We start from the raw sequence: 13,337 nt of genomic DNA, 5'->3' as shown, positions 1-13,337 counted from the left end.
TATTTTAGCTGAGTAACGGATGCACCTACGCAACGGACACCTAGTCGGACCTACGCAACAGGAGACTTCTACAATGTCAGTAAACAAATTGCCCAGTGGAGCCACCAACCCAACCTCGACATGTTACGCCGAAACCCACTGCGGCAGAGCGGGCGCACGGGCATAAGGAGACACCCCAGCAGGTGGCACCTATAGCAAATGTTAACGGCATGCTAGAGAACAGTCCGTACATCACGTGGGACCCATTCCACTCTGCGGTGACTGTGATAGAGAATGTTATAGCTAGGTCTAGAGAATTGAGTGCAATGTCACCGATGCTCCCTGAAGACGGTAGTACTATGCAGGCCTTTTTGATGCGTAAGGAACGACGGTACATCCAGATGGGAATGGGGACCAGCAACTGGGGGAACGCACCTATCGACCGTCTTGTGGGTCCGGCTCTAACTTATTGGATGTACCTACAGCGAACTATCGACCTAAGCGACTGGGCGACTGCACAACGCCGGCTTCTGGAATGCTTCGACAAAACAATGTCGCAGAGTCAACTGCTGACGGAGTTGGCTATAGTACGGTGGAATGGAAACACTAAAGAGTATACGGACCAATTTGCGGCTGTAGCGGAGCGTGAAGTTGGGGTCGCCCCCGACGAACTCGCTGACTCCTACTGCGCTGGGCTACCAACTGACCACCATCTTCTCATTAGAAATAATGGGCTGGTGAAGTATACTTCCTGGGAACAAGCGGCGACAGCAGCAGCGCGACTCTATGAATCTATGCAGACCGTGCTAGAGCTACGAGAAGGGGCTAATCAAGCCATAAGAGCTGCTACTGAGGCAACTGAAACTCAGCGGAAGCAGAAAAATGGAACTAGGCCTGGAGAAAACACCGGGAGCTGCTACGAGCGCCAGGGTCGTGGACACCCGGCACGAGTTTGTCCCAGCAAAGAGGAACGAACCAAGCGCCCGGGAGAGACCTGCAAGAAGTGTGGAGGTCTGGAACACTATGCTCGTGATTGTCCTACACACCACCGAGGCCGTGCCGAGCCGGAAAACAAGAGCAGTAGGCAGCCTATCCATCGCAGCACTGAGAAAACCGAACGTTTAAACTGCGAGGTCTAGGCGTGGTTGGAGACGAGCGTTCTAGGCCTCGTAGCCATGGCAAAGGGATGATGTGTCCGGTAGCGACAGGACCTAATGCCATTCCAGTCTCCCTGGAGCGGGGGAACCGCCTCCTCAAGACGGTGGAGAAAAACAAAATGAGCGATGAGGTCGTGCAGGGGACTCAGCCGGTTGGAGTCTGGCCCGGCGCCGCTGCGGAGAGAGGAGGCTCCGAGCGAGAAGACGGATAGCAGCGGTAAATCTGCAGAAGCGACAGAAGAAGACTGCAGGCAAGAAGCGATAGAGACTATGCCGCACTGATGGCGGGAAACTAGTGCGAGGGAATTTTGCAACCAAGGAGGAGCCTTGTGTTACGCGGGTGCAACAGCGGTACTTCGCATTGAGCTTGCAGGAGCTTCATGCGAGGCGCTTTTAGACACAGGCGCTTCGAGAAGTTTCATTAACCCTAAAACAGTCGAACGATTGCAGCTGAGGGTGCGGAGACATCCAGAAGACCATAGGTTCACTGTAGCTACAGGTGAACATTTATGCATTGATCGAGTTGTGACGGGATTGACGATGTGGTGTGGACACGCACGCTTTTCCGGGGACTTCTTAGTGGAACCCGTTCCCTATGACTTAGTCTTGGGTTTGGATTGGCTGCCTGAACATACAGTGGCCTGGTATTTTCATCCCGACAAGCTCCAGACCTATGTGAACGGCCAGTGGTGCGAGTTACCGGTCGTCAGGACGGGTGAAGAGACACTGCAGGGTGACAGTCACATAGTAGCACCTCCAAGGACTCCTGCGGAGCAAGCACATGGCTAAGCAAGTGGCGGGTATGTCAGCGGAGGACGCCGCCATATTCCTACGGCTGCCACGTAAAACTTATAAATCCCATGTGAAGACTATGGCGAAGGCACGGATAACGTCGCTTGTTCACCAGGCGGCCGCCGACGCAAAGAATCTCAGGGCAGCATTGCACGGTTTGCATTACATCGTGGCTTTGCTCGGCGCTGGCTCGTCAGTGGCACTGAGGTTCACGGACGAGTGGCAAGGCGCCCTTTGCTGCGTGTTAATCGAGAATCGGCCCAAAGTGTAGTACACTGCGCTCTCAGCAGCGTCTACGTTGCTGCGCAACCCTGAACTCTGCTATCCAATGAAATCTCCTCTATTACTGACGCATCTGCCGCGTAACATCTACCAAATTATTAAAAAGTCCGTTTGTTTCAAGTTCTGAAAACCATAATTTTTTTATGTCGTTTCGTATCGTTCTTGCTTTGCTTGTCCGGTGGTAATGTGACGCGCACTGGTGCCGGCGTTGTCGGCAGCCCCAATCTTAGAGCATCCGCACGCATTTCTAGTTTATACATGTTAGTTTGATAATGAATTGCATTTCTAGTTCACTAGTAAGAGGTTACAGCGCTCAATCCACGTCTCAACCTCTTAACCGCTTATAGGCCATCAGTTAGCTATCCTCTATAGGTCACCAGCAAGCCCCATTGCAGTGCCTGCGCACTACATTTCCTCTATAGGTCACCACCAAGCCCTGTTGTAGTGCCTGCGCACTACAGTATCTATATGCATGGCTGGCAAATATTTGTCCTTGCTGAGGACTCAAAAGGAGTTATTCTGTCCTCAGCCGCTAGCGGTCGCTTGACCGTTATGATTATCAAGCGCATTAATGAAAAATTTTTGGAATTGTTGTAATGCGCAGGCACTGCAATGGCGCTTGCTGGTGATATTAGGAGGGTACCTAGCTGGTCAGCACGCTGAACGAGCGCAGAAACTTCTTACTAGTAACGAAGTACGGCAATTTACTAGCAAGATAGCATGTGTAAACTAGAAGTATCTGCGAATATCCTAAGATTGTGGCTGGCGATAACGCCCGCACCGGTGCGGGACACCGCCCCGACCGGGGCAAGGAAACAAGTACTATGATCGGAGACTTTTGAAAGCTTCGATGCAGAGACTCGAATGACAACAGTTTATTGATGTTTTGATATTGCTTTATGACATATGAGTCAAATGTAGAGGAATTGCCAGAAGGGCCCCCTATTCGTGAGCCAGGCTCAGAGTAGGGGAATGGCAATGTTTGGATGAGAATTGTTTGAACATAATTTTTTCCAGGAGGATCCGCTCCAACAGATGCGGAAAGCCGCGTCCCAAGAAGCTGGGGATGCACCTGCGCAACGAATGTGTTACCGGCTTAACTCAACAGGAGACGTCAGCAGTGTCCTCAAACAGAGTGCCCAGCGGGCCAGGGGACCAACTCGTCATGCTACCCCGAATCTTACCGTAGCAGAACAGCCGCATGTGCATATGTAGGCGCCCCCGCATCTGACACCTATACCCAATGTTGTATGCCTGCGTGCAAACGGGCCGTACTTCACGTGGGACCAACTCCACTCCGCAATGCCTGTCATGATGGATGCTGTGTGGGGGCCCTGGGCATCGTACGCAACGCTCCCCATGCTTCCTGAAGATAGCCTCACTATTGAGGCCTTTTTGCTGCGCATCGAACGACGGTACACACAGAGCCCCGTAAGGGGGTGGTTGACCACCTTGTGGGCCGGGCCTCGACTTATTGGATGTAGTTGCGGCGAACTGTCGATCTATGTGACTCGGAGGCGGTTTAGCGGAGGCTTCTGGAGCGGTTCGACAGAACAACGTCGCAGAGACAATTGTTAACGGAGTTGGCTAAGGTACGGTGGAAAGGCAACTCTAAGAAGTACACGGACCAGTTTGCGACTATAGAGGAGCGTGGCGTGGGGGTCATTCCCGAAGAACTCGCTGAATATTGTTGCACAGGGTTACAAACGGATTTTCATCTTCGCATAACAAATAACGGGCAGGTGGAGTACCACTCGTATGAGCAAGCGCTGACAGCCGCAGCGAGACTCTGCGAGCATAATCAGGCCGTGCTAGAGCTGCGAGAAAGGACCAATCGAGCCATCAGAGAGGCTGTCCAGGCAAGTGGACCCCGTAGAAACCACGGAAAAGAAAACCAGACTGGGGGGAAACCCGGGAAGTTCTATGAGCGTCAGGGTCGAGGACACCCTGCACGAGTTTGTCCCAGCAAAAGAGAACGTACCAAGCATCCGGGAGAGACCTGTAAGAAGCGTGGCTCTGCTCGGGACTGTCGTCTATACGACTGAGGCAGGAGTGGAACAGAGATCCAGAGCAGTGGACAGCCCACCCGTGTCAGCGCTGAGAGGTCTGAATGTTTAAACATTAGGGGTGACGCGGTCGAAAACGAATACTCTAGGCCACCTAGCCATGGAGAAGGAGTGATATTGTAATGCACAGGCACTACAATAGGGCTTGCTGGTGACCTATAGAATACAGCTAGCTAGCGACCTACAAGAGGTCGCAACACTGGAGGAGGACAGGACCATCTTACTAGGATCAAAGTAAAGCATTTTGTCTGCGAATTAACATGCATACACTAGAGGTGCCTGACAATGCGTGGAGACTGGAGCTGGCGATAGCGCCGGCACCAGTGCAGGCCTCCTCCCCACAGGCTCGAGGAGGCGAGCACCCTGAGTGGGGCGGATTTGACGATAACAGATTTTGAACAACTAAGAATTGCTGTATTTCGATATATATAGGCTACTGTTTCAAGGAAATTGGCCAACGTTAGGTGCCGATCATAGGCCCCTGCTCGAGGGGGCAGGTAGCAGCGTAGTCGCAGCAGTAGGCGCTGTGCACTGCATTTGGGGGCTGCTCCGGGAATCGAATCTTTGTTCTTTCCGGACTTGGGAGTAGAAATACAATGTTTTAATGATTCACGCCTAGAAATCTTCGCTCGGTAAGGGATGCATCTCCGCAACGGACGCGTTATCGGTCCCACCCCGCAGGAGACTTCTACAATGCCAGTGAGCAAAATGCCCAGCGGGACGCAGGCCCATCATCGCCATGCTACTCCGAAGCCCACCATGGCAGAGCGGCCGCATGAGCATAAGGAAGCGCCCCCGCAGGCGATACGTATGACCAATGTTATACCAAGGAACAGTCCCTTCGTCACCTGGGACCAATTCCAGTCCGCTATGAGTGTGATAAGGACTGTTATTGGGGGGACCGTGGAATCGGGCGCAACGATTCCCATACTACCAGAACACGGCAGCACTATGCAGGTCTTTCTGCTGCTCATCGAACGCCGGTACACCCAGATGGGATTGGAGCCGCGCGAGTGGGGAAATGCAGTTATTGACCACCGTGTGGGCCCGGCTCTAACGTACTGCATGTATCTACGGAGAACTATCGACCTAAGCGAGTGGGCTACGATATAGCGCAGACTTTTGGAGCGGTTTGACAAAACAATGTCGCAGAGTCAATTGTTAACGGAGTTGGCTAAACTACGGTGGAGTGGTAACCCGAAGGAATACACGGACCGGTTTGCGGTTGTGGCGGAGCGTCCTTTGGGTGTTGCCCCCGACGAACTCGATGACTATTACTGCACCGGGCTACCGAGGGACCTCCATCTTCAATAACGGACAGGTGAAATATCAGTCGTGGGAACAAGCGGCGACAGCCGCAGCACGGCTCTACGAGCCCAAGCAGAGTGTGCTGGGGCTACGAGAAAGTACCAGTCGAGCCATTAGGGCTGCTATGCAAGCTAATGGACCCCGTCAGCGCCAGGAAATTAAAAATCGACCTGCGGGAACCCACGTGAACTGCTTTGAGTGTCAGGGTCGCGGACATCCGGCACGTGTCTGCCTCAGCAAAGGGGAACGTACCAAACGTCCGGGGGAAATATGCAAGAAGTGTGGCGGTGTGGAACACTATGCTCGGGACTGTTCTACGTATGAACGGAGCCGGCCCGAGCCGGCGGATAAGAGCAGTAGGGAGCCCACCCGTCCTAGCACTGAGAAGACGGAACGATTAAACGTGCGGGCCTAGGCGTGGGTGGAGACGAGCGTTCTAGGCCGCGTAGCCATGGCAACGGGATGATCTGTGCGGTAGCGACAAGCCCTAACGCCATTCCAGTCTCCCATGAATTGGGAAATCAACTCCTCCACACTGCGGGAGGAGCTTATAAGAGCGATGAGCGCGCGGAAGGGACTCAGCCGTTTCCGGAAACGCGGCGGGAGTCTGGGTCGGAGTCGATCCTGAGTGAAGAAACTCTGGACGCGACGATGAATAGCAGCAGGAAGTTTGCAGAGGCAACAGAAGACGGCTATAGGTCAGACGTGACAGAGATTGTGCCACACTGGTGGAGGGAGACTTCCACGAAAGAGTCTTACGATCAAGGGGGAGCGTTGTGTTGTGCGGGCACGACGGCGGTACTTCGCGTTGAGCTCGCAGGGGGTCTTTGTGAGGCCCTCTTGGACACTGGGGCTTCGAGAAGTTTCATTAGTCCTAAAATAGTCGAACGACTGCAGCTAAAAGTGCGGAGACTACCTAAAGAACATAGGTTCACCGTAGCTGCAGGTGAACAATTACGCATTGATCGGGTAGTGACGGGATTGACGCAGTGGTGCGGAGATACGCATTTCTCCGGAGACGTTTTAGTGGGACCCGTTCCCTACGACTTAGTCTTAGGTTTGGATTGGCTGACGGAACACAAGGTGGCCTGGTATTTCCAGTCAGACAAGCTCCGAACCTATGTGAATGGCCAGTGGTGCGAGTTACCGGTCGTTCGGACCGGTGAAACGACGCTGCAACGTGATAGTCCCACCGTAGTACACCCAAGGACCCCAGCAGAGCAAGCATACGGGGTATTGGCCAGACAAGTGGCGGGTACGTCAGCCGAGGAGGCAGCTATATTCCTACGCCCGCCAAGGAGGTCCCACGCGAAGACTCAAGCGAAGGCGCGGATAACGTCACTCGTTCGTCAGGCGGCGGCTGACACAAAGAGTCTCAGCGCTCCATTGTACGGTTTGCATTTCATACTGGCTTTGCCCGAAGCCGCTTCGGCGGTGCCCCTAAGGTTCTCGGATGAATGGCAAGGCGCGCTTTGCTGCGCGTTAATTGGGAATCAACAGACGTCTTCCGGCTGGGGTAGTCCTTTGCCCTCAACTGCGTCGCCGGCAGCGGAGAGTGACGAGGAGTCTCCCTGGCCTATGGCAAAGCTCGAGCGCACCCTGTTTGACGAATGGATAAATTCGACAGAGGCGTAGCATATTCCATGTGAGATTGCCCAGGTGTTGCACGAGTATCGAGCGGTTTTTCCCGATAACTTACCTAAGGGATTCATTACCGCCGAAGCGCCTCTCATGATCACCATATTCTACTTGTGCCTGGAAAACTTCCAGCGAAATCTGCAATATTCCGTATGACCCCAGATCAGCTCACATTCCACAAACAGGAGATAGCTAAATTATCGGACAGTGGTTGGATCGGAACGACCTATTCGCCTATTTGCTCTCCTACGATCATGGTGGACAAACGTGATGATGGCTCCGGGGAGCGGAAGATGCGTATGGTTGCCAATTACCAGGCTCTAAATGCCCTTACGATAGCCCCTGATTTTCCACTACCTCCCATTCAAACCATTCTGGAGCTTCTGGGAGGCGCCAAGTATTTTTCCACCTTGGATCTTGAAGCAGGATTCCATCAAATACGTATGGCTAAGGAAGACCGGTGGAAGACGGCATTCCGGTCCGTTCTCGGACTATTCGAGTACCGCGTGATGCCCTTCGGCCTTAAGGGTGCTCCCGCTACGTTCTAGGCCAATATTAATGCCTATCTACAACCTTTATTGGGCCAGGGTGTTATTACGTACCTAGATGATGTACTTATCTATAGTTCTGACCTCTCTGGGCACGTTTCTCTTCTGTGACAAGTCCTAAGCATTTTTCTTAGACACCAGTTCTACCCAAAATTCCGCAAATGCAAATTTGCAAGGCAAACAATTACTTATTTGGGTTATATCATTTCTGCTGCAGGGATCAAACCCGCAAAAGATAAAATCGCAGCCATCCAGCATTGGCCAGAGGTGCTGGAGAACGAAACGCAAGTGCGCCAGTTCCTCGGTACCATAAATTACTGTCGCATGTTCATGGGACCGGACTATGCAGACGTTGCCCGGCCGCTGGTTCATCTAACGCGTAAAGACGTCAGTTTCGAGTGGACGGAGCTTCATACGCAAGCGGTGCGGCAGCTCAAACAGCGCTTAATCGACTTCACTTACAAGTCCCTGACATCACGAAACCCTTCGAGCTATACACGGATGCCTCTGGTTATGCGATGGAGCAGTTCTGGAACAAGATGGCAAGCCCATCGGCTTCCTCAGCCAAGTCATGAACCCCACAACACAGATACTCGATCTAAGATCAGGAACTCTTGGCGTTGGTCATGGCACTGGACGAGTGGTCGCACTTGCTCCATGTTTCCAAGGTAACGGCTTACACTGATCATTAAGCTCTCACCCATCTCCAACGACTCCAAGCATCAAAGTCTCTGCGCGGACGCACCGCCCGGTGGCTACACTAGTTGGTGATGCCTTGTCTCGCCGTCCCGGTCTTCCTAACACCTGTTCGCACGACACACAATCGACACCACTGATGACTGATGCTCGCAATAGGACAAGCAATCGCAGCTCCCCGCTCTCGTGGTCGGCCTGCCAACTACAGGGAGCTCGCCGGAATTCGTTCGCGACGACCTAGACGACGCAGCCTGCCGTCTGCGACTTCACCTGCGCCGCCGGATCCCAACCCAGAGCCGGAACCTCCTACACTCACAACGAAGCCTCCAGCTGACCCTCCTGATGTGCGCAATTGGCCGCAAGCTTACTTGAAGTGCCCTGTTTTTCGCGTTCCCTACAAAGCCGCAGCAAACCAACCAGGAGAAGCTCTGCGAATCGAGTTTTGTAATCGCCAATTTACGTTTCGCTATGTAGAGCCTTACCTGCACATCCGCGTTCATGGACTGTGGCGCATCTGCGTCCCACAATTCCCTGAGTTCCTTACTCACGTTCTGCATTCATATCACGACCACGTCACAGCCGGCCATCGAGGCCAGAAGAACTTTGCGGCTCTCAGCAAGCACTACTACTGGCCAGGAATGCGCGCCTACACTACTGCTTATGTTGAGTCATGTGCCCACTGTCGAGCGTCAAAGTCTATTAACCAGAAGCCTGCAGGCCTTTTTCAACAGTTGCTCATCCCTTCTCGTCGAGGCGCGCACGTGAGTCTCGACTTTGTCACAGATATTCCCCCTACAACGACAGGGCACGACTCGATCCTTGTCATGGTCGACTCCCTCAGCAAGATGGCTCATTTCGTTCCTGCAAAGAAGTCATTCACAGCAGCAGACACCGTGGAGCTTCTCGCAGACCGCGTTATCCGCTATCACGGTTTTCCAGAGGTGCTCATATAGGACCGCGACCCCCGTTTCCAGTCGGAACTCCAGAACCAACTCTGCCGCCGCTTTAACATCAAACGGTGCATGTCCTCGTCCTACCATCCCCAAAGCGACGGCCAAACTGAACGGGTTAACCGCAGACTCGAGCAGATGCTTCGTACCTATAGCAAATCTGACGAACGCGAGTGGGAGCGTTTGCTTCCGGCCTTGGAACTTGCTTACAACACAACAAGTCATTCATCCACTGAGCTCTCTCCCTTCGAGGTCATGATTGGAGAGAACCCGTTGACTGCTGCGAACCTTGATATCGTAGGCGCGTTAGCTCGTACGCTCACTCGTCCGATGACTAAGCTTTTCCGGCAGCTCTGCGACAGAGCACAGAGTCACATCCTGAAGGCAAAATGGCAGCAGAAGTACTACGCAGACACAAAGCGCCGAGCAGTGGAGTATGCAGTGGGAGACAAGGTCTGGCTCGGCAGCAAGCACCTACCGCCTATCAACAGCTTCCCTAAGTTCGAGCCCCGTTACCGCGGACCTTTTGAAGTCATCAAACGCATAGGAACTGTCGCTTACCGTCTCGCTCTGCTTCACACCTATGATGAATTCCACAACGTTTTCCACGTTTCGCAGCTAGTTCCCCACCACCCCCGCCCTCCTGATTTGGTTTCCCCGGAAGCCGACGCCGCCTGGCCTCCTATCCGCCATGCAGCAAGCAATCCAACAAGAGAATATGAAGTCGATTTTATTATGGACCAGCGCGGCTCGGGGGATGCAGCCCCGTACCTCGTGAAGTGGTGCGGGACCCCTGAAGATCGAGCCACATGGGAGCCCGTTCACCACCTTACAGGCTGCCAGGCTTTGCTTCGCGCTTGGCGCCCTCGCCAACGAAGACGTCTTCAGGCTCGAAACAATCTTGGTCCTTCTGAGGCGTAGACGTCTGGGTCCGCCACATTCCAACTCCAACAGCAAGGGCACCCTTCAATGAGGAGGGGGGAGAGAGTGCTGCGCACCGCGTGCGCCCACGACGTCAGTTTTAAAAGGGCAAGGAGATTGAAAAGGCAAAAATAATGTGTTTTGGAGTAGGTCTCTTCAGTCCGGCAAGGGGGTAAGTTTTAGTGCACAGGCACTGCAATAGGGCTTGCTGGTGACCTATAGAATACAGCTAGCAAGCGACCTACAAGAGGTCGCAACACTGGAGGAGGGCAGGACTCTCTTACTAGAATCAAAGTAAGGCGGTTTGTCTGCGAATTAACATGCATGCACTAGAGGTGCCTGTAAATACCTGGAGACTGGGGTTGGCGATAGCGCCGGCACGACTGCAGGCCTCCTCCCCACAGGCTCGAGGAGGCGAGCACCCCGAGTGGGGCGGATTTGACGATAACAGATTTTGGAAAATTAAGAATAACTGTATTTCAATATATATAGGCTACTGTTTCAAGGAAATGGGCCAACGTTAGGTGCCGACCATAGGCCCCTGCTCGAGGGGACAGGTAGCAGCGTAGCCGCAGCAGTAGGCGCTGTGCACTACAGCTATAGTTTGCAGGCACTACAATAGGGCTTGCTGGTGACCTTAAGAAGATAGTTAGCAGGTGATCTATGAGAGGTAAACACACTGAGCGAGGACAGGAACTTCTTAAAAGTAGCGAAATAAGGCAGTTTATCAGCAAATTAGCACGTGTAAACTATGCGCGTCTGTGAATACCTGGAGATTGGGACTGGCGATAGCGCCAGCACTGGTGCAGCCCTTTTCCCCACAGGACCAAAGAAGCAAGAACCTTCAGTAGGGGGACTTTGAGGAAAATCGATTCCAGAACTTGAGAAGATGACTACATTTAATGTTACTTGGGTATTTATTTCATATGAGATGCGTCGAAGGTAGAAGGTTTTTCACAGATGCCTTATCCGTGGGCCAGGTGGCAGTGTAGTCGCAGTAGTAGGCGCTGTGCACTACAGGGTTGCTCCCACTAGGTAAAGCGAATACAGTGTGGAATCCTTGTGGAATCTTTGGTGGCTGTGTCGTGGTACCGTGACCATCTCGCAATGGCTCGCCAATGGAGATCCTGGCGCTGGCTTTGAGTTGTGCTCTGTAGCCTTCGGGAGTGAATCAAAAAAGTGTAGCCACTGTAGTGCGCGGCGCCTACTGCTGCAACTACCCTGCTTCCTGCCCCTCGAGCAGGTCTACAAACTGTGCCTAGCGAAGCCCCATTTCTAGGACTCTACGGCTTTATTCCATCGAAATACAACAATTCTTAAGTGTTTCAAATCTGTCTGGTCGATTCGCCCCCTTCTGGGAGCTCACCTCCTAGGCCCTGTGGGGAGGAGGTCCGCACTGGCGCCGGCGCTACCGCCAGCCCCAGTCTCCACACAATTTCCGCACATTTCACGTATTCATTAGAACTATCTAACAGTTTTTCTTATTTTTTCCCCCTTGGGAGGGTCCTGTCCTCCTCCAGTGTTGCGGCCCCTTGTAGGTCGCTAGCTAGCTATCATCTCTAGGACACTAGCCAGCCCCATTGTAGTGCCTGTGCACTACAGCCACCGCTGCCAAAATCATCTGGGATATCGACTTGGCCCGTATTTCTTCGGCTTGCTCAGCTGGGGACCATACCCGCACTTTTTTGTGGCTGTTTGTCTTGCTCCGTTCTTCCTTTATGTCCTTTTAATTGGTGCATTTCAGCACCAATCTTTCTGCCCTGCTTTCTGGCCCGTGATCCAGCCTAGTCCTACGACAACGTCATAAGGCACAGTTCCCACAAAAAAATCCCTCGCACAAAGGGAGATTTTTTTTGTAAGCACCGTGTAGACATCCAAGCTACTGCCCTGCTTATATGAAGCTGCTCTCGATTGGCGCAGGAGAGATATAAAGCCCTCTGTGGGGGACAAATTCGCAGTCCCAGTTTCCCAACTGTGCCCGGGCAAATGAAACAGCGCAATGTACCTGTTTTCCGAAAGCGCTTCATACTTGTGCTAAAGTATATTAAAGGCATACTCTGCTGTTTTCGCCGTGCTACTCAGTAGCCCGAGGTTCTCATCTGTTGAATTCGTATACAGTTGCGCTCGCGACATCACCGCAAAGTTGCCTTCACCTCAACACTATCGAGAGCCTCATGCGATTTGCTTGTCTTGTTATTGCCTCCAGCCTGCGTGATTGTAGTAGTCGAGGTATCTACGTCGCCTTCTAATGAGCTACGCTTCTGCGTATTTCGTGTGCTGTAGCTCGCACACCTATGTCACCGCCTTGCTCTTGCCTCAGGGATTTTGCCAGCTTGTGGGTGAGATTTCAATGTCGTTCGGCTCAGAGGCAACTCCAAACAGAAGCAGGTTCGTCCCCCGTAGCTCCTGGGCCTCGCCGTTTGAAAACTGCCGTTGCTTTCCCCTAGTGGGACCTGTTAGTGCTGCTGGTCCCTCCGTAGTATGTTTACCTTGGCCTGTGTGGAATGGCACAGTCCCTAGTGGTGCTTCCCGTGTCCCTGCTCCTTTTGCAGGTTTCACCTGATCTGCTCCTCATACGCTCACATTTTAGTGCAAACAGGCCTCGAGTTTCCGCGGAACAATATACAGCGTGATCTAAGCGTCATAGAACACCTACATTATAGAGATATGCAGATTTTGCTCTTCTATTGTGTTTGCTTTTACTTTTTTTACAGCTATATATGTCAATTTATGCATGCAGTAAATAATTCTATTTCGTCCCTTGTGCTCAAGCAGGAAGCATGGTGAGTTTGGCAAATACAGGCATACAAATAGAAAAAGCCTTCTAAACTTGTAAGCAAAGCTTACAAGTTTAGAGGATTAAAATCAGAAGCTGAAGCCTCGAGGAGGGGGCGAGCTGGAGTTGAAACCCGTGAAGATTAAGGACTTCTGAATGGCGTCCTTCGCAGAGATAAAAAGGCAACTGAACTGCATAGTGATAGAAAAAAAACACGTTTCTCG

The 13,337-nt window shown here is 52.5% G+C and overlaps 1 protein-coding gene across 1 annotated transcript, besides 1 other annotated feature; it reads left to right on the top strand.

The window, feature by feature from the left end:
- Window positions 1-209: 209 nt before the first annotated feature.
- Window positions 210-1,348, top strand: ETH_00003895 (uncharacterized protein; the record flags this gene model as incomplete). The annotated part of the gene is made up of 2 exons (XM_013377597.1): window positions 210-1,059; window positions 1,119-1,348. The coding sequence occupies 2 exons, from the start codon at window positions 210-212 to the stop codon at window positions 1,346-1,348; spliced, it is 1,080 nt and encodes a 359-aa protein (XP_013233051.1).
- Window positions 1,349-4,824: 3,476 nt separating this feature from the next.
- Window positions 4,825-10,510: a repeat region.
- Between the last annotated feature and the right edge of the window lie 2,827 nt (window positions 10,511-13,337).

This window comes from Eimeria tenella, genomic scaffold, assembly GCF_000499545.2.
Source record: "Eimeria tenella Houghton genomic scaffold, Eth_scaff57, whole genome shotgun sequence".
NCBI classification, from domain to species: domain Eukaryota; phylum Apicomplexa; class Conoidasida; order Eucoccidiorida; family Eimeriidae; genus Eimeria; species Eimeria tenella.
The sequence above is the reverse complement of the archived record's forward strand: the minus strand, read 5'-3'. Positions and strand labels throughout refer to the sequence as shown.